This window comes from Haliaeetus albicilla, chromosome 16 (assembly GCF_947461875.1).
Source record: "Haliaeetus albicilla chromosome 16, bHalAlb1.1, whole genome shotgun sequence".
NCBI classification, from domain to species: domain Eukaryota; kingdom Metazoa; phylum Chordata; class Aves; order Accipitriformes; family Accipitridae; genus Haliaeetus; species Haliaeetus albicilla.
In genome coordinates, this window is record NC_091498.1 from 29,839,444 (window position 1) to 29,860,658 (window position 21,215).

Below are 21,215 nucleotides of genomic sequence, written 5' to 3' on the forward strand. Positions count from 1 at the left end.
TTGTTTCCTTTGACTGCCATCAGAAGCATCGGTATTTTCCAGAAGAGACAGCAAACAAATGGAGAAAAAGAGTTAAGACAGTCATGGCTGGGGTGAAATTGGTTCTTTTTATTCAAACTTATGAAGAAACTCAAATTATGAGTAATTATGGAAGACACAAATCAATTTGTTTTTGGCTGTTGAACCTTTGTTTAATATTCACATTCAGTTCTGGGTTTCTTCCCCTCCCTCCCCTTGTTTCTTCCACACTCTTTGGGACACTGTTTCTATGCATTGGGAATGGCACTGCATGGCTAATCTTAGATTTACCATCCTGGACGGACGTTACGTTTTGCAGTGGAGCATGGGCCGTGTGTTGAAAGAGTTGCTTGCACTTCCTTGAGACAATGTGCATGTAATAAAAATAGAATTTGATTAATATTTTTACGTTCATTATAACGTGTGCATCATCTTACGTAATGTTCCTTTTGTTGTTTATTTTCTGGTGTTTAGAAACAATTCCCGGCATCAAAGTTTATGAAGGACTCTAGATGAGCAATACTGTTCTAAATGAAATTTTTATAGCCAAGTTCAGGCAATACCTGGTTGACTGGATTTAGGGTATCCTATAAAGAATTATTTATTATACATGTGCATCTTAACTCCTATTGGCATGGTCCATTGAATACCACGTGGATAGTCAGGTAGTTAAAAATCACTCATATTGAAGGAATTTCAAGTCTTATCACACACCAAAACAAGACCTTTCCTGTCAACTGTGCATTCATCTTGGAGTCGCTCAGTCGCGTACTTAATCAGTGGAACCAGTTGTGCAAATGCAAAGCTGCAAATATTAACTGGGGAGGGAGAGAGGAAGAAGGAGAATTTTTCTAGGGAAAGCAAAAGAAAATATTTAACAGTAAGAGAGATCTTACTTCATGGTTTATGACAGCCTATTTGCATGTTTCCTTCAAAAAGTATACAGAAAAATCTGGTTTATTTATACTCGCAGTGCAGGCGCTTGACCAATTTGAACCTAGATACGGAGTAAACAATTTGCCTGTGTGGAATTGTAACTGTAAACACTGTGGTTTTGCATCTTCTAACTGGTTGTGTATTTGCTAGCCTTTTCTTCCCCCTCTGTTTTGCAAAATCACACACTCCATCTTTATTAAATGTACCCTTTTTTCTCCCCAAATTTTAGACAGATAAAGAAAAGCTGACATGGAAGGATCGTTTCCCAGCCTATTTAACCAATTTTGTTGGCATTATCTTCATGGTAAGCATAACCTGGAAAAAACTGAAATTTATGTTACCGAGTCATTGTCTAGAACAGAAGTGATAGAAAAGTTAGTGAAACAGTGACAGACTTCATCAGATTGATTTGATTTGCAATGGCTTTTCCCCGGTGAAAAAATTCAAGCATTTTATTGTTTTATAATCTAAAATCTTTTCAAGAGCTTGGATTTCTACTTTGGTCTCTCTCTGCAGTAAAGAAATAAGAGTACCTGAATAGGGTAGGGGAAAAATGAGGGCACGGACACGGAAATTACCAGCACCATTGATGGGACAAAACTTAAAAAGTACAGAGAGTCCTCTTGGAAAATAGTCAGGAAATAGAGAATGGCCTCATTTTTATACCAAACTTCTTTGAAAGAAATGAGGTGGCCAATTGCAATCCTGATGGCAAGGATTTTTAATGCATCAGTCAAATTTGGGGTTATACCCTCTAACAGGAGAATTGCAAACAGAGCACTTATTTCAGGAAAAAGGTAAAATAATGACAAGAACAGCCTTTTTCCATTTACTGATAAAGCATCAGCATTTAAAACAAATTTTGAAGGAAATAATTATGATTCAAGACATGGAACAGATTGGGAGATGAATAAAAAAGCTTAAGCCCTTTCCAAAGGTAGAATATACTGGACTAACTCAGCATTTTTTTTAGCAGGGGATAGGGATTATGGTTTGGTGTTTGGGTTTTTTTTAATATTTGTGTTTTCAGAGAATGGGAATGCAGTAAATCTGATCTTCTCAGCTGAAGAATCAATACCTTATAAGAATCACATTTTAAAATTATTCCTCTATTTAAGCAATGAAAAATTGAGAAAGATTTTGTGCACCTTTACATTGCCAGGAAGTACATTGATTTATTCAGATTTCATTTCAGTTTGGGATTATGACAGCATAGTGAACCTGTGTAGGGTGTTTAAAGGCTTGTGTGCAGACTTAAGCTGAAATACTCCTCTCTGCTTCAGCCCTGGCTTTCTTTTATAATAAAGCAAACCCACGCATATATGCTGTTGCTGTTAGGGCTGAAAGGAAGCCTGCTAATACTTTTAATATAAGCAAGTAGTTTACATTTAGGTGCCTTTAAAAAAAAGCCTTTTGCATGTGATTGTGGCATCATTGTATCAATTTTTTCATGTGATGATCAAATTACTAGCAAAAGAGGATCTTTTTCCACAGTTCATCAAAGCGATTGGGAGCCTTGATGCAGAATTGGGTGGACTTGGGATGTGGCCCATTTTTAAGGTCATTGCTAAGTCCCAGGCAAAGTATTTATAGTTATATCTTTCATAAGAGGCTGTGCTGTTCTTACTTGCAGGTTGGGCTGACGTTCGCTATAGTGTTTGGAGTCATCATATACAGGATCTCAACTGCAGCGGCACTAGCAATCAGTTCAACTCCCTCGGGCCGGTCAAGCGTCAGGGTCACTGTCACTGCCACCGCAGTCATTATCAATTTGGTTGTCATCATCATCCTGGACGAAGTGTACGGCTGCATCGCAAGGTGGCTAACTCAGATCGGTAGGTTTAAATCCTCAACTGATATTTGCTAGAGCGATTTTAAATGAGAAGACCCAGATGACTGGCTTTCATGATTAACTTCAAAGTGGTGAGCAAACCCAGGAAATTCAAATGTGCAGCTAAAATTCCAACCAGCTACTTACAAATATCAAAACGCACATGGATTTGGCTTTATTTTTAAAGTTTTTCTTTCAGCAGTGGTAGTGCTAATCACTAATCCGGTTATGGGTGACGAGGATACAGCAGAAATTCCTATACCTAATCTTGAGCTTCGTTCTTCTGTATCACACAATTACTATTTTCTTTTTCTGCCATTTTTTAATTGGCATAAGACATGTCGAGAAATGCAAAATTGTTGAGTGCAAAAAAACACTGTAGAAAAAAATTTTTTGAATAATTTCCAAAAATCTTCAGTGACAAAAGGTCCAGAAATCTTTTTCAGATAAGTTCTTGTCCATCTGCAAGTGATTGTCATGGAGGTCAGCCAGATGTGGAATGAAATTAGAATTACTGTTGTAACACATCTGAATGGTGGGATCCTCAGCAGGTTGACCGCTGACCTCAGTGAGGCCATATTGCTTTTTTATGTGTATATATATATATATATATATATATCTATAAATATATACCTCTTTGTTTAAAAGAGGGCTGATGTTTTCCAAAGTCCACATGTATAATATCTTGAAATGTTCCAGGTAGGATAATTCCTTAATGTTTCTTATCCATGTCACATTGGTTCCAGAGGTGCCAAAAACTGACAAGAATTTTGAAGAGCGGCTGATTTTCAAGGCTTTCCTGCTGAAATTTGTCAATGCCTACACACCCATTTTCTACGTTGCTTTCTTCAAAGGCCGGTGAGTAATGCAAAAGGCTCTTCAAGGTTTTGACTTGTTGCTTATGAGACAGCTGTAGCTGAGCTAAGACCATAGTTGGACAATAAAGTAAATCTGGATTAAAAGCTCCTCAGTATTGACCCAAAAACTTTGCAGCCTCATGGAATAAAGCAGAAGCCTGGTACTCTACCGTTTCAAATTTGTTAAAGCCGTTTTGTTAAGATAACTTTGTATGTTCAGATACAATCCCCCGCCAGGCTATTTACCATTGTCTATTTACCACTCTTAACTTCAGATCATAGCAAGTATCATCCCTTTTCTTGCAACCAGCATGAAAGCACAAGGCTAAAATAAATACTCTGTGTGGCATGTTCCAGCTAATGCAACAGAAATGAGGATTACCTTAGAGGATTTCTGCCAAGATGCGCCTACAATATTGTAGGACACAAGACTTGCAGTTTTATTGAGTTGTTTACTCAGTAAACAGGACTTACTCTTCAAAACAAAACCAAAGATAATTATTCTCATTCACTTTTTCAGGACCAAACATTAGGTGGTCCCACTCAAAGGCATAGAGGTTGACATAAATTACTTTAGGGTTCAAATATAAAAAGGATAAAATACATACGAAGTTTATAATTCTAACCATTGTGCCCTAGATTTGTTGGACGTCCAGGAGACTACGTCTATATTTTCCATTCTTTCCGAATGGAAGAGGTAATTGCATTTTTACCTGTCTGTGATCACGTTGGGTTGGGAGCACTGTGTGCCCCTACCACAGGGATGCAGCAGATGTTCTGACTGATGTTTCCTCTGTCCACCCTAGTGTGCTCCAGGCGGTTGCCTAATGGAGTTGTGTATCCAGCTCAGTATTATCATGTTGGGCAAGCAGCTGATTCAGAACAATTTATTTGAGATTGGCATCCCGTAAGTAGCGACTTTTGGGGTTGGGTTTTTTTTTTAAACACGTGGTTTTTATGATGCATGGAATACACTGTGTATCTGCTGCCCCTTGACGTGAACGTGGTTCATAGGCTACCTGCAAGATTTTTGCAGTAAGCCTGGGTCTGCTGTATTGCAAATACCTGCAGCCTCACCGCAACTGCATCCAGCAATGCGGATGTCTTTGAAAAGTGTTAGGCAATCTATTGCTTTCCTACTGGTTAGCAAGAGGTGTAATACTGAACATGTGATTCGATTATAACCGTGTTTCAGTACCTGTATGTCCTGATCCCCGATACTTTTAGGGTATTGTGGCTCTTGTGCAGTTTTGATGAAAATGCGTATGGACCTTATGGTGTCTGTTAATGTAAAATAACTGAAAAACGGGCACTGTGACCAGAATGGCATGCTAACTGAATCATTTCCATTTCCCCCAGAAAAATGAAGAAATTTATACGATACATGAAATTAAAGCGTCGGCGTTCTTTAGACCATGAAGAGCACATGAAAAAAAAGCAACGTTATGAAGTGGACTATAACCTGGAGCCTTTCGCTGGACTTACCCCTGAATATATGGAAATGAGTGAGTGAGGTGGAAAGAAGGCATTTGAAACCATAATTATTCTAATTGGGATGGAGAGCTGAGGTTTTTCAACTGTAGATTTGGTGGACAGTGGATATGAGGCATAACTTAATTATTAAAGTGTATAGTCTCGGACTGAAGCATGTTTCAGCCACAGGGATGGATTGTGCTCTCTGCTGTTCATGAGCCCTTTAGCACTGTATTTGTAGATATTTTCTTTCAAGCCGTGTGACATGTCAGTGTCAGGTTTCAAATGCAAATGATTAAATGGCATAAACTTGAGATTGTGAGGCATATTTTATCATCAGTTGCACCCTACATTGGAAATAAGTTACTTAATTCAGATTTGACAATTTCCACTGCATATTCTCACACCAAATTTTTTCTGTTTTCTGAAATCCGGACTAAATCTTCTGAGAGGCATGCGTGCCTGTAGACCAGGTTGTACCAGACAGATCACATACTTTTTTTTTCCCCAAGTAATGTATTATGTTGAGTGAGTGATATGGAAATTAAGCACTGGATGTCAGCTCTACATTGCTGCAGCTGTACAACCACATTTCTTTTCCTACTTTCAGTCTTGGAGAGGCTGAGAACTGTTTGACATAATGCTGTTTGCTACAGTGTCAGACATTCCTGAAGGATCTGTCTTAAAAGAGCAACTTTATTTAGCATTTTAATGAATGATTAGGCAAAAATAGTGGTAAAGGATAATGAAGTATACTAATACCAAAAACTGGCATGCCCAGTAAATGCAGAGGTGAATTAGAATATCTGATGACCTTGATGTTCGGAGTAGTTGAAACAGATTGAAATTTAATGGTACAAACTATGAGGTCATGCTGTCAGTTCCTAAAAATAAGAAAAGATGCAGTTAGTGAGATCAGCATTTGGAAGTAACAGAGGAAGAGAAAGATGGGGCTCTGACGGTACCGGGATGGGTACAAAAGCAAATATGATCCCAGACTGTAGGAAAGCAAGTTATTCCCAGTAAAGGCAGAGAATCAGACATGTGCTTTTCAAAGCCCTTAAGTTTCTACACTTCAGAAGAGAAAGCTTCCAGTGGGATTAGTGAGGGCTAAAAACCTGCTGGGTGGAGCATGGCAAGTTTACGTGGAGCTAACACGGTCGCTGCTGTAATCCCACTCCTTCAGATCACTCCTGTGCCAGCCTCGCCATGGCAAAATTGTTTTAGGAGCTTCCCCATCCTTCTGGTTACTTTGCCTTGCCTTTTGCAAGTGGAGCAACTGGTCCTTCAGTGCCGAAATGGAGCAGCGGTCAGGCGCTGTGCCTGATGCAGAAAATGGGATTTAGTCTCCCAACACGTGTTGTTAGAATTTGGGGGGATGGCACTGACATGAGGATGCATGCATTCAATAAATACTGACCACAGCCATTGAAATGGTTGCTTTTTCTTTTCAGTTATTCAGTTTGGATTTGTAACTTTGTTCGTTGCATCCTTCCCGCTGGCACCTTTGTTTGCTTTGTTGAACAACATCATTGAAATCCGTCTAGATGCAAAAAAATTTGTTACTGAGCTGAGGAGACCGGTAGCAGTCAGAGCAAAGGATATAGGTAAGTGCATGTTGCTATTGTTATCCCTTTTTGTTTATTCCCAGATTGATGGCAGGATATTATTATGCTGAGTTAGTTTCATTAACAGGAAGATATTTATAGAAAAATTCAAACATTAGACTGTGGCTTAACTGTGAACTGTCATACCTTATCGAGGCTTTACTTTTAAAATAGAAAGACCAGAGCTTGAAATTCAGGTGAATATTTTATTAAGTAAACAATATCACTTTTCAAATCAAAATGATCAGTACAATAGCAAAATATCTTACATGGTTGTGCACATCAACAGTTTTTCCTGGCAACGGTTTTCTTGCAGAAGCAAAAATTTCTGCATTTAATAACTCTGGAATGGGCTGGAGAAATACACTTGGGAATGAGAGGAGACTCAAAAGTCTGTGGGTAAATGTATCCCTTCGTCCCTACTCAGCATGAATGCAGGAAGGGTGAAGCTTGAAAGCTGCAGTGAATCTAGCTGGAACTGGGCTCTGCGGTTGTATGGTAACAACAGACCAGTCCTCCCCTTACTGCGGGGGGCTAACAGCTATGGATATATGTAATGAGGAAGCTATTTCCCCCAAATGTTGGTTACTTACAAGTAAAAAGGTCATTAAAATAATTGTTCATATTACAGAGCAAGTCAGCAAGAGCAGAGAAGTTTATGTTACCAAACTCGGTGTTCATTCTGGTATTGAATGAACAGGCAGAGTTTTTCCTCGGGCTCTTCCTTGTGCCCTAGGATCATCCTAGAGTTGAAGAACACATCATATTTTGTCATGCTATTGCCTTTACCATGACACTGCTTTTGGGGTGTTTTGTGGCTGGCTCATTTGATGCTGCAGGCTAAGGTTGCTGGTGGAGATACTGGGGGGTTGTTCTTGGGGTTTGTGGTTTTGTTTTGGGGGTTTTTTTTGGTTCTGTTTTTGAGAGGGTGTTAATTGCAATTCAGTCCCACTCTTGTGGGTGAAAGAACCCCACTTCTTTCAGAGACATCCCAAAGTCAGAGACCACGAAATGGCCACAGACAAACCAGACAAGTTTTTAGGGGCAGCATCAGCAGAATCGGGAAGGGGAGAAGGTCCCACCTGCTAAAGGCAGTGGGTAACCACTGGCAGCAAACAGAGGTCTATCTCTGCTTCCACTCATACTAGAATATCTCCTCCTAAAGTTCAGTTCCGTACTCTGTCCAGGCTGCCTTGTGTATGCTGTGCCAGAAGACCAAAGCTATATGAAGTATGAATTAGTTACCAAGCAAGGGATTTGGCCAGGTTGGAGGAGTCTTCCAGGGCTGTCACCCTGTGTAAAGCCTCCTACATCTTGTTCCTCTTCAGACCCAGAATAGGAGAGTGGCTCATCGGGGCCGTAACCACACGGATCTGGTAGCGGCCCTGGATTTTTCCGTCAAGACTGAATCTTGCAGTTTGAGTACTTCAACTAAGGAAAAATTTCCAAGCTGTCACTAATGAGCAGGAGACGGTCAGAGAGGCCAGGCACAAGGGTGCACGGCCACATACACGAAACCAGCACTTTATCTAGGCTTCCGAGAAGCCCTTCCATGAGGAATGGAATCTGGAGATGGGGAAGGGGCAGAGCTGTGGGACTTCATGCATCATCCTCAGCCTAAATCCAGAGGGGTTGAACCTGAGTCCGTCTGGGGTCAGCTGGTATTATATTTTGAATGCACAGAGCCCACGCTGAGGAAACCTGTGTCTATGCGGTTTCCAAATGCAATGGAAAAATCCCATCGAGTGGCTCCACCGGAGCTTTGCTTTCTTGAAACTGAGGTAGGATCAACAGTGATGAGAAGGTGTAGAAACAGATTCCAGTAGATCCTTAAAGCTGGTAGACCAGTATGTTCTGCACCATGTGTGTGGAGGTTCCCACTCCCTATCTGTAGCTTTCTTATTCTCCTCAAGCATTTGAGAAGTTTGAATGAAATTTCATTATTTTCTTTTCTACCTATGCCAGTATTCCTCTATCTCACACTTGCCTTCCTCTTCTTCCTCAAAGAAGCTTTTAGCTTAAAACCTCAAAAAAATAGGTGCCTAAACATAGCTTTGGAAGACAGAGTTGGGCTCCCTTTGCTTACAGGTCATTAAATTAATCTCTTATAATTTGTTCATTTTTTATTTAAAATATAACTAGTTCGGCAGAGTCTTAAGTACTCCTAACACTGTTAACTAAATATGTAATTGATCTAATTCCACCTCAATTTACATGTTGGTCTTCTTCCTTAGGAATCTGGTATAATATCCTCAGAGGTATTGGAAAGCTTGCTGTCATAATAAATGTAAGTAATTCGGCATGAATAAAATTTGAATTCAATAGGCTGGCTTTTCCATTCTGCTCCATTAGTTTTATTTCAGCATAAATCCCTTAAAATCAAGTGAAAGTACATGATTTAGAAATTTTCTGAAATATTAAGATAATCAGATGCAGTGTTTATTTTAAAGTTGTGATAGTAGAAGCAATAATATAAAATAGAAAGTAATCATTGCAGCTTTTTTCCAGAATGTTTTCATAAACCAGTTTTGTCCTTTAAACAAATAAGACCACAGCTGCTTACTTTTGCTCTTTTGAAATACTATCACTAACATGATGTACTTTTTAATTTCAATGCTAAAATCTGTTTAGGGTCCAGCAGTCAACTAGGTGTGAATTAGCTCAGCTCATCAGAGCGCAGTGTCCCTCCATTGAAAATCTGGCCTCGAACTGCATTGCTCTCACTCAGATAGCTCTGAAAATCCATGAAAATATTTTTGTTTACTTCAACAGTGAACATCCCAGCCCTTAGAAAATTTTAGCACCCCTTAATAGGTTCATTTATGTACTTATCTAATATTCTATATGAATAGACATCCACAATGATGATCTTCATCGCACCCCACATGGGGAAAGAAGAAAAAAAACCCTGAGTAACAAGCTGAAAACGTGTTTGCAATGCAGCAAAGCAGGGGCTGCGTAGGGCTTACTTGTCCACGGGCCCTCTCGGGTTTTTTGCCGTTATCCAGACTGGAAATCCCTTCACTTTGCCCACAGGTGTCTGTTGTGCTATGGTCAAACCATTCTTTTGGTTATTTGGTATGCTGCCTTAATTTGTCTTTAGCATTTCTCCTCTTTTCCTTTGGAAATAATTTCTCTATTTTTTTCTCTTTTCTTCCATGTAGTCTCTCTTCATCATTATCCAGTGTTATTTTTCCCTCTTTGATCTGTGTGCTACCCCCTTTATCATAAAATAAGTAAAACATTTTGTACTGTGTTTGTTCCACATGTACATGAGATTTATGCCAGTGAGAATGTTTCATAATAATGATAAATGAGAAAGGATAAAGTTATAAAGAACTCAGCCGAATTGGCTGTCTTGCATTTTGTGTATGACGTTCTTAGAAAACCTTTTTAAATAACCAAATAAAAAGCAATTTTTGTGACCATAAAAATAAAACTTGGCTTGGTCTGCTCATCCTTTTATCTTGATGGCGTTAAAAAAACCATACAATTAATGGCCTTTTGCAATGCAATGAGAATTTAAAGAGTCAATTCACTGTCAGTTGTTTGCAGAACACAAAAATACTTGGAAATCCATCAACTCGACCTTATACAATGCATCAGGGACAAGTTGTGACTGGGGCACAGGGAAGCAGCGCCATGTTTTGCTTTCCGCTGGTGCTGGGGGGTACGGCCGCTTCATTCTCTGGGGAGTTCAAGTTGTTATCCACGTAGAAATCTCAGTCGGCGTGGAGCTCCATCTAATATTCTGCAACTCGGAAGAGTAAGCAGTAAATACTACCTTGTTGCAGCAGTGAATACTCCATTTTTAGGGCCCTGTGGGCTGCAGCATCCCCCCTTGTTTTCTGAAGCCGTCCCTGAGTTGTGTGAATTGTTTGGGCGAGACATACATGAGGATATTATTAACTTAACCACTGCCTGAATATTGCGCTCACTCTTTACTCTTATGGCTTAGGCATTTGTGATCTCATTCACATCCGACTTCATTCCACGCCTCGTGTACCTGTATATGTACAGTGAGAATGGCACCATGCATGGCTTCGTGAACCATACACTATCTTCTTTTAATGTCAGCGATTTTCAAGCAGGAACAGCTCCAAACGACCCCATGGATCTTGGCTACGAGGTTCAGATATGCAGGTACTCTCTTGAGTGATAACCACCTTTAAGTATTTTCACAGCTGACTAAGAATGGGACAAAGTTTTACATGCCCTTGTATTTTCAGTACTTTTTTAGCACCTTGGTAGCCTTTTCTATCAGATGGATCCATTGCCTTGAACGTCTTGGCTTACCTATTAAGCAACCGCAAAACCTGAATATGTAGTATTGCTTATTTTGGGAAATAGAGATTAGCGTTGTTAAATTCAGTGTTTGTCCGTGCAAAGATTTTTATTATTATGTATTCCCTTTCTCAGGAAAGGAGATAAATAATGATAGACAGCACAATGATGCTTTAAGGGAACAAAGTGATGTTACTCTGATGTCATGTTGTTCTATCACATGCTATTGATATAATGACCATGACTTCACAGTACACCTTTCTCTTTTGTCTGGTTTCTATACCGATTCCTGATGAGAGTTATAGCATCCTTATCTGCACTGGAACTTAAGACCTACTTAAATTGTCATCGTACAGGAAATCTGCACGCCTGTAACCATTTCTACATATTCTTTTAATTTTTATAGCAAAATTATTGTTGCATATTTCAGCTTATGAAGCAATCTAGGTCAGTGGTGAAATGCATGCTTTGCCTAGGCTTCCTTAGATATGCATCATCTTCAAAACAAATGTTTTAATGCTTAGGATTGGAGACCAAAGCCAAATACAACAGTGAAAGCACTTAGATCAGCAAAACTGAAAGGGGGACAATGGGGGTAAGAAAAGGAAGAGGAGAACAAGGAGGGAAGAGGCATACCGGGGGAGAAAAAGAAAGAAAGATGACTTTGGTATACATATACTAAAAAATTACACAAATTGGCCAGGAAAAAACCCCACCTTTATAATTGCATTATTTTTTAATTTATATTCTTTATAAATTTGAATAGTGCACGTTAATCTGCTGAAATGGCTGCTAAAAAAAAATTCACCCTGAGATGAAAGAAAAAAACAACCAAAATTGCATATGTATTAGCTTTGCTTGCTTTTGCTTTCTCCTGGTTTCCTTCTGGTGATCTTTGGGCTCAGGACAAACAAGGTTGGCAAACAGGTTTTTAGCACAGAACTTACAGAACGGAAGTGTTAGTGTCATGGCCCAGTACAAAAATGCCAGGTTTATTTGCTTTCAAGTCACAGCCTCTTTCTTCTTCCCATCCCATCATTTGTTCCATAACCCAGGGACTTTTAAATCATTTGAAAATATGGAGCCCTAATTCTTTCAAAATATTGAAGGAAGCTGTGGTTTTAAATTTAATATATTTTTCTTGGTCCTATTTCTAACAAGTTATTGTTGATTAGGTCATAGATTTTTCTGTAAGCCATAGCTAAGGCAAAATTCTCACCTTCTCTCTATATGGCAAAATTTAGCTGTGATCTTTTGCTAATCATGAACAAGGAGAACACCACATAGCATAACACACTCTGGATCTGAGATCAAGATTTTTGTCTTTAAAATTAGTCTGAAAAATATATAGGTTTGTTGTTTGGGGTTTTTTTACCAATCCTAAAATAAATTATTTGAGCTGTGTAGTTTACTCTGTCTTTATGCAGAATTTATATTATTTGTACTAATCAGAGGGTATTAAGACTGAAGACCTTTAATTTTGAGTAAAACTTGAAGGCTGTGGGCATCTTGTCTTGTGTCTTGTTTCTGAGAGGTTAATACAGCATAATGCTGTAATAGTGAACTTGCTTTTAAATGGTTCGATTTACTGTTTGGCTTTTTGGTATTAATTCCTCCTGGTGCTAAAATTTGTGAATGACATCACTGATTTACTGAGTCTTGTTTTGCAGATACAAAGATTATCGAGAACCCCCCTGGTCTGAAAACAAGTATGACATTTCAAAGGATTTCTGGGCTGTCCTAGCAGCAAGATTAGCATTTGTGATAGTTTTCCAGGTAGGTTCTACTGCAGGCACTTTTTATATGAGAAAGAAAAAGAGTTATCATATTTCTTCAGCTACATAAGGCAAGCCATCTTTTGGAAATAAGTTATTAGGCCAAAGAAAATATCTTCTTTCTCAGCTGTTTCATGGAAAAGCAAAGAAATTTGCCCATCCTCATTCACCCTCTTCCTCCCACCCACCCAGGCCCAGATATATCCTCAGTGGAAAATTCATCCCCAGGGATTCCCTGAACTGGTTTGACACAGAAGCAACTTAAAGACCTTAGTGAGCAGCAAAGCACAAGGCTGATACTAATTGGGTCCCACCAATTTCTCCAGTAGGACATCAACAAATTCACTAAAGCAGCATAAATTTCATCCAAAATCGTTTCTAGACCTAGCCAAGAAATGAAATTTCCAAAATTTTCCCAGTTAGAGTTTTACTTGTGTCTGAACAAGAAGGCAAAATCTTGTCATTTTTCACTAAATGACATTATTTGATCACAGCGGTGGTGCTGGTTATTGTGACACAAGTGTTTTAAGTCTGCCTTATCTAAACAACTTGTTTCAAAACTTTCATTCCTTTTTTTTTTTGACAATATATGTATCTTTCTGTGAAAGACCTTATTTTTAAATCAGAAGCATTTCATTGGAATCTATTTCACTAACTTTCATCATTTTACCTCTTGTTATTTGCTTCTGCCTTTCTGATGTAAAACTCGTAAGCCATTTATCAATGACAATATTTCCTTTGGATTTCTACGTGGCTGTGACAGCATTTGCACAGAAATCAGAGAGATCTGTGTCTGTCATTTTTCTCTACTTCTAGCACGAACAAAAAGTTGAGGTGAATTTGGCTCAGTACTAGGCTTGTGACATGCAGTTGAACCCAACTCAAATACTGTCCTTTCTTCATTCTTCCTTCCCAAGTACACCGAAAATGGCCCCTTCCCCTACAGTCATCCTTTCATTTGACCTTGCTGACATTTTCTCACAATTTCATTTTCAGAACTTGGTCATGTTTATGAGTGACTTTGTTGACTGGATTATCCCAGACATTCCCAAGGACATTAGTCAGCAGATTCATAAAGAAAAAGTTCTCATGGTGGAGGTCTTCATGAGAGAAGAGCAAGGGAAGCTGCAAATGCTAGAAACCTGGAAAGACAAGGACAAGAAAAAAGGTGAAAACTGTAACAATCACAGCCCCAGACTCTCCAGGAGCCACAGCGGGAGCTTGTCCTCCTGCCATTCATATCCTCTTGACGTATAGAAGAGGAGGGAGTTGAGTATGTCGGGGCATTCCACTGATACACAAGCCATCGCGTAAAGGGCAGGACTCAATTAATGGACAACCTGGTGCATGTTGAAGGATGTGCTGCCATTTCGCTCCCATCTTTGTGAGAAATGCTCTTCTTACAAATATGGAGGACCACATTCTATTTCTGATAATGTTGTTGTTTTTTCTTTTGCACAAGCAGTAATGCAGGGAATTTTTATATTTCATTGATAGATAACACTATTGACGTTGGTGTGCATTGATAAATGCAGGTACTTAGTATGTCTTGATAGAGATATTCTCTGAGAATTTGACCTTAGCCTATTAATTAACTAACTAAATAAAGGTAAATTTTAAGTAATAGTAATACTACTAATTTAAAATACTTTGGGAACCCCAGGCTTGAAGGTCCATGGGGTAACTAGATAACGTATATGCAAAATCAGCTTTAGAGTGTGCCCTGGTATTCCTTTTGGCAGGAGAGAAACCACGTAAAGCCTACCAGACTGACTTGCTTTCCAACATAGAGGGTTTAGCTCTGCTGGCAGACATCTCTGTTGGAACCTGCAGGGCTGAAACGAGCGGAGCTCCCGCCGAGCTTTAGAGTCACACAGGTGCGTGGGGCACTCGTGGCAATCTGCCGTGTACCCGAGACCTTCACCGGGGCGCTGCTCTCTTCAGAAACATCAGAAAAGTGAATCTGGAAAAGTTTTTTTTTTTACCGATGTACGACTGATGTGGATGAAGCTACCTCAGTGCCCCAGGGTGCATCAGGTGCGTTTGAGCAGTGCCCCAGCGGCTCCTTGCTCATGGCCAGGCAGCGGCAGCTCCGTTTCGGAGATCCTCCCAGCAGGTAGATGATCACAGAGCATTTTGTTAAATGCCCTGAATTAACGAGCACACGTAGAGCTCCAGTTGACTCACACTGCCCTGCCTAGTACTCAGACACTGTTGTTGCTGAGGAAATTCCCTTTTTCCTGTTGTTTTAGCACATGCCTTTCTCAGCCGGGTTTTTCTCTGTAGCCCTCGATCCTCTGCAGGAGAAAGGAGTCTGCACCCGTTTTTTTTTCACAGCCAGTTGCCCCTGCAGACTTTCTGCTGTTGAATGGCATTTCCCAGAGGCTGTGCTGGAGGAGTAAATCCAAAACATGTCCCACTTACTGTCTTCAGTGGAAGTTTTGCCTGCACTGGGGCTACAGGACCAGACCTTCAGTTAGTTACAGGACTTTTCTTTTGTCTTAAAATACTCTATCTTTTGTACAAGGAGCTTCCTTAAAGTATAAGTCTAAAATCCTTACTTACGATGCCTAGCTAAATCCCATCAGTACGACTCTTTTTAAGCATAGTACATTTTAGTTTTGCTTTGTCAAACGATAAACTGCACTTCCAAATAATATCGGTGCAATTAACCTCATTTCTTTTATTGCTTTGTCTTGTCCATGGCACTTGCATTACAAATATAAAACTGAAAAATAAAATAAAAATGAAAGATTTCTTTAAAGTCTAACTACTGTATGGTTTGTTACAAAACCAAGCGTCAAAAGACTGTTTTCAAGAGAAGTTAGTTATTTCTTTTTTCCTTTTCTTTTTTCTTTGCCAAACTAATTTAAAGATTAATGCTAGAACTTAAGAAATATGCCATATTTAGCTTTTGATATATTTATTTGTTTTAAAGTATGTGATAAACTTGATATTTTTCTGTAGTCTCTCCAAAGAAGGTACCAGAAAAGAAATTATGTGGAAGAAAGAAAATGGTATTAACCAAATATTCTTGAAGCTTATTTAAAATATTGATCCAACCAAAGATTTTTATTAATAAAGGGCTTATATTTTGTTAACTATTGTTTCTGTTGTATTTTGACTTGCAGGAATGTCACTATTTTTAGAATTTGTAACTTATGATCGCTTACTACTGTAGGGCCAAATCCTGCCTGATTTATTCACGCAATAAGCATTATGCCTGGTAATAAGTGTTTACCAGATCAGGCCCGCTGACTGCAATAGGACTGTGAGTGGGAATAAATCAAGCAGAATTCTGTCCATACATTGTGTTGAAAAAGTGTTCTTCCTCTCATTCCTTGGTAGCCCAAAAGATCCAGAAGAAAGTCAAACGTGAACTGCCTGTTCTGAAGAGAAATCTTAGGGGAACTTCCTTGAAGGGAATTTCATCTGTAAATACTTAGCCGAAAGTATTCCCAGCTTAATACTGACATTCCTGTAAATGGTAGAACTATATCCTGAACACATACTTATGAGAATTTTTCATTATTTGCTGAAATCATGAAATAGTAACAGTTGCTTATACTTTCTTTTGTACAGTAAATTGTTTGAAATGGAATTTTGTATATAAAAACTGTATTACTACTTAGATAACTATAAAACTCTTTCATGGAATCATTTTTTAAGAAAAGCAAATATATACTAAATCTGTTTTAGTTCGTTTTTTTTTTTTTTCTTTGAACACCTATTTGAAATAAACTTAAATATGCAAGAGCTTCTCCTGTCAGGGTCTGTTCCCAATCCTCCTTGTGCTCTGAGTGTGCAACTATGAGTACTGTTAGATTTGAGAAATACAATAATTTGTGTTACAGTTTGCCTAAAACTGGATCTGCGATGCCCTTTCCAGTGCTCCTTGTGTACTCAGACAGCAGAGGCCAAAACTGAGATTTGCTTGCAGGTATTGACTACTTCATTTATAGACATCTTCCTAACAACGTCGAAGGTAAATCTTGTGTTCAGCTGCTTTAGATACCCACTTTGAGATTAAGCGAATCCCACCTAAGTTGCATCTGTCTCCGAGAGCACAAAGGGATGTTTGCCTTCTAGCGCAGACGTAGACGGCTGCACCATAGACTTTGAATATCAAGTGATGGATCTTAGCCTGGGAGCTTTAATTTTCTTCTGATTTTAGTCTTTGGCATTTAGCAGAACGTAACATGTAAGAGCCTTCACTAAGACATTTGAAATGAGCTCGTAACGAGGAAGAATGCTATTTGGTTTGTTCATTTAAATTGAAAAATGTATTCATTATTAAGAAAAAAATGAAATGGTAAAACTAAAGGAATGAAACTCAGGGATTTCTTGGACTGTGTCTTGCTCAATGCAGCTCTGAAGGGAAGTAGCTGAGGAAGCAGAAATGCTACACTGTGTACATCCCATTTTTATTGCCTTGTGGGACCTGTGCAAGCAAAGCTGGGCTCAGAACCTGACTTGCCGTTTCCAATTTTTTCTCCTCCTCCCATTTACCTGTTCTGTGAGAAGGCAAAGCATGAGCTTTCACACCAATTCTCCCTTTCTACCAGAAAATATTAATGCTCTAACTAATGAAATTTAGTTAGAAGGTGGGAATTCTGTTCTGAGATAATGGATATGAAAACCAGAAGCAGCTAAATCACTGCCTCGTTGGTAACTGGTTTGGTTTTGTCATTTCTTAAAGACAAAATAGTAGATAGGAGCTCATTAGATAGAAGTTAATGCCTTCCAGAAAACGGTTTGCGCTGCACTTGCGGTACTTTTCGTGAAAGTTTTTTTCATATCTGTGATGCAAGTAGAAACAAGTTTTGGTTTTACCAATAGCAAATCTGAGGCAGGATCATGCTAGTAAAGATTCACTGGAAGAGGGGAAAAAAAAGAAAGTTGATACAGAGAAGTGGGGATCTGGAAGTGACCAAGAAATAACTGAAAATACCTCGATGTGACTCACAGCTACCATACAGGCCAGGTTTGATGAAAGATAGCAATACTTGTATTCATACAAATACAGCTGAATTCTGTATTGATTTGACTATCTCCACGATGTGCATTCAGCCTGGTTTTGGCATGCTTCTGCCACAAAATTGTAAGTACAAAACCCCATTTTGCTTTGATCAAAGGAAAAAAAAAAAAAGCCAAAACCTATTGTATCAATGTATTAAACAGGAAAATCATTATACTGGTATACTTGGTCCAAGAGCAAATGCAGACAATAGTAGGAAAAACTACAGCTGGAACTGGCTGTGTAGACCATTTTTGAACCACTACTAAAACATGCTGTTTGCTTTTTGCTACCCAGTTTGTGGCAAAGACACAACTTCAGTCGGTGTATCTGAGGAGGAAATCATACCCACCCTATTGTGTTGACAGTCCGAGTCTGAATCTTCTGAATTTCCATGTCATTGTGTTTCTAAGATACTGTCTTACAAATATTTTGCAGTCTTAAATAACTTAAGGGTGAATAAGTCTCAAGTCAAGGCACAGACACATTTCTATTTTTAAACCCTCAATGCTCTCTGGTCCTGAGCGGTTAATGATCTTTTTGGCTGTTGTGATTTCCAATAATAAAAGAATTTACTTCTCATCTTGTTACCTCAGGAGTCTGAATTCTCCTGAAGTTTTGTAGATCACTTGAGTCCATTTATATTTTCCTAGGAAGTCTTCAGAGTAAACAAGTCTTTTTTCCTTTTGCCCCTGAAGAAACCGTGTCTTAAAATTTATATGGATTCCATTCAAACTCTGGTTCAATTCTTTGCACATTTGAGTACTATTTATTTCATGACCAAACACAATATGCCATTTTTAGTACAGCAGAGAAAAACCAAAGTTCTTTTTTTAACTTCCTTCTTTTTTTACCCAACAGGCCTTTCTGAAGGAGCAGCTAACTATTAATGTGGCTTCTTTTTAATTTTAAGCTCTTTCTTTATTTTTTAATACCATGCATGCCGCCTGATTCGAGGCCACCTGAAGCCAAAGAAAATATTTCCTTTGATTCCCTTTGACTGCAGCACACTTTGCATGAGACTGAGCATTGCTTATTGAATGATTGGTTCCACTTACAATAAAAATTCGTGGCACTTACTGTACGGTACTTTTATAACGCAGAGTGTCAGCTAAAGCCAAAATATATTGATACAGATGAGTTGTGTGAGCAGAAAAGAGTTGTGCACGCTGTTGTGCTAGCTTCCACAAGGTAAAGGCTCAGAAAATGAAAGGCATGACAGAGTCATGTGGACTTAGTTACACAAGTTTGAAAGTTTTGAGGTCATAGCTTTCACCTGCTTAGTTCCGCCTGTGTGAGAAAATTCATGCCAAAATGGAAACGTATCTACCCCGATGCTCATGAGAAAAAGAATCAAAACACAAAAGATTTAGCAGAGTGCTTGTGCTGAACAAACTTAAAAGCGTAACAAAATCCGTTTTTCAGAGCAAGAGTTAAATGCAGGTAGTTAAGCAATCTTTCTTAGAGCAGAAGAAAAGGTTATTCCCTGTTTTTACTTCTAAATGAAAAAAGAGTTCCCATCTTCTCTAGTTGAAATATAAGAGATGGAGGCTAGGGAAAAGGTGCCGATAGGGAAGGGAGGAAGAAAAGGCTGATGTTCTCAGATCCAAGTTAGCTGGCAGATCAGCCACAGAAGTTGCTTTTCTGGAAAAAGAATCGCTTCCTAAGATGAGGCCATCTTGTAAGTAGGTTATCAGGTAGCCTTTGCCAATGTTTTTGTTGTGATGTGCAATCTCATCCTGCCGAGCAGTGCAACACTGTTGGTCTTGTGTTCAGATGAAAGCTGGAAGGCTTTGGTCCTTTGGAAGGAAATGGATGAAAACAGAGTAAGAAAGAGAAGACCTTTCCAGAGTCAGTGAGGGCCTGTTGACTGTGCCTTCTCCACTGATGTGCTGAATCGCAAATAATACCGTGATCCTCGGCGATCAAAAATAAACAGTTCCTGTAGGAACACACTTATTTTTAACGTTGATCAGAACGATTTATAAACTCTCACGCAGCTCCCGACATTGAAGTTGGGTCCCCGTTGGTACAAGCCCTGTGGTTCTGTAGCAGGTAAGTCTCTCAAGCCCCGAAGGCGATGTGCAGGTAAGTGGCCGATCTGCCTGTGCTGCCCGCTTTGAACCGAGACGGCAGCGTTGCATCATCGCGGCACAGTGCTCACGAGCATGGAATTCCCATCTGTCCTGGTAGGAGCGTGTAATTAGATGAGCAGCTCACATTTCTTAATGTATTAATCTTCAAGATACATCTGTAGGTAAAGAAGGTAGGTAATTATAAGCGATTAACCATTAAGTGGGAAAGTAATAAATTTTAGCAGGCTAGACTACTCCAGGTTTACTGCGTGACCTCTCAGGTCAGCAAGAGATGGTGTGCGTAACGAAACGGCTCTGCAGTCTGGTGGATTCTGGGCCACACTCCTAGAGTTATTTAGGTATTTTACTCTACTCAGGCACTGTTGGGAGTGGGAGGGAGTTGGGAGCAGGGAAGGAACAGTGAAAGTCCTGAGAGTAAATTAATGTGAATTTCAGCTACATCTTCTTCCTGGCTTCAAAGAGCTAAAGAAGTGGAACGGACAGTCAGTTCTGAAATTCTGCTAAACCTCTTCACTTCTTTTTTTAGTTTTACTTCTGAATCCGAATTTCTCCGCATCTTTATGATGCTTGTCTTTTAGCTCTGACCAAAAAGAGCTGTAGGGCTAAGCTGGTAATCATCTCTGGGTCTTCTTGTGGATAAGAAATGACAGTTAATCACTTCCAGGTTCAGGTACTTGGCAAAGATGTAATACAGGCTACTTCTGCTTTAAAAAGCCTCACTCCAAAATTGGTGAATAACAGCAAACCTGTATGTTTATGTGTATATTTGAGAAACAAGAGAGAGTGAGCTTGGCTCTGATCTTAGGTTGCAAGTCATTTAATTTCAGTTGTATATCTGAACAAGAACAGCTCAAGAAAAAAGAAAATGCAGTACGTGAATTTTTTGAGGGTAGGCAGACAAAGCTGTGGTGTGTATAACTTCCTTACTTCTTCTAAGGTTTACAGACTGAAAGGAAAATATATAAATGCTATATATTGTATTATATTAATCCATGCTTCTCTCAGTAAGTCACGCTCCTTCACAGACTTTTCATCTCTGGGAATAAATGCAACAAGTTTCCATTATGTTTGTGTATGAAAATGAATTCCAAATTGTGGCTTAAGACTAACTTGTATCTGGTTCTGACTACAACGCTGCAGACTAGCTCAAATTAAAGTGTTTCTTTAGAGAGCAGAAAATAATACTTCCCCCCCGCCCCAAGAATCAAGGGAGGGGGATGACGAAACCAGATTTACTTTCTTATTTATTGTATCTAAATCCCTATGAGTAACTAACCTAGTCATATCCTGTGTCACTTAATGGCTGCATAAAACTATTCAC

General features: G+C 39.1%; 1 protein-coding gene across 8 annotated transcripts in view; it reads left to right on the plus strand.

The window, feature by feature from the left end:
• Positions 1 to 16,479, plus strand: part of ANO1 (anoctamin 1) — an 82,617-nt gene extending 66,138 nt beyond the window's left edge. For 4 of the 8 annotated variants that reach the window (XM_069804115.1, XM_069804113.1, XM_069804118.1 and 1 more), the window contains 12 exons: positions 24 to 71; positions 1,184 to 1,258; positions 2,588 to 2,789; positions 3,532 to 3,643; positions 4,282 to 4,339; positions 4,449 to 4,549; positions 5,002 to 5,147; positions 6,570 to 6,722; positions 8,957 to 9,009; positions 10,681 to 10,865; positions 12,677 to 12,782; positions 13,778 to 16,479. In XM_069804115.1, the coding sequence (XP_069660216.1) occupies positions 24 to 71; positions 1,184 to 1,258; positions 2,588 to 2,789; positions 3,532 to 3,643; positions 4,282 to 4,339; positions 4,449 to 4,549; positions 5,002 to 5,147; positions 6,570 to 6,722; positions 8,957 to 9,009; positions 10,681 to 10,865; positions 12,677 to 12,782; positions 13,778 to 14,038 (1,500 nt within the window). In that variant the 3' untranslated portion in view covers positions 14,039 to 16,479. The remainder of the gene's footprint in view (positions 1 to 23; positions 72 to 1,183; positions 1,259 to 2,587; positions 2,790 to 3,531; positions 3,644 to 4,281; positions 4,340 to 4,448; positions 4,550 to 5,001; positions 5,148 to 6,569; positions 6,723 to 8,956; positions 9,010 to 10,680; positions 10,866 to 12,676; positions 12,783 to 13,777) is intronic. The other 4 variants (XM_069804117.1, XM_069804116.1, XM_069804120.1 and 1 more) reach the window with 1 other exon arrangement.
• Positions 16,480 to 21,215: the final 4,736 nt, after the last annotated feature.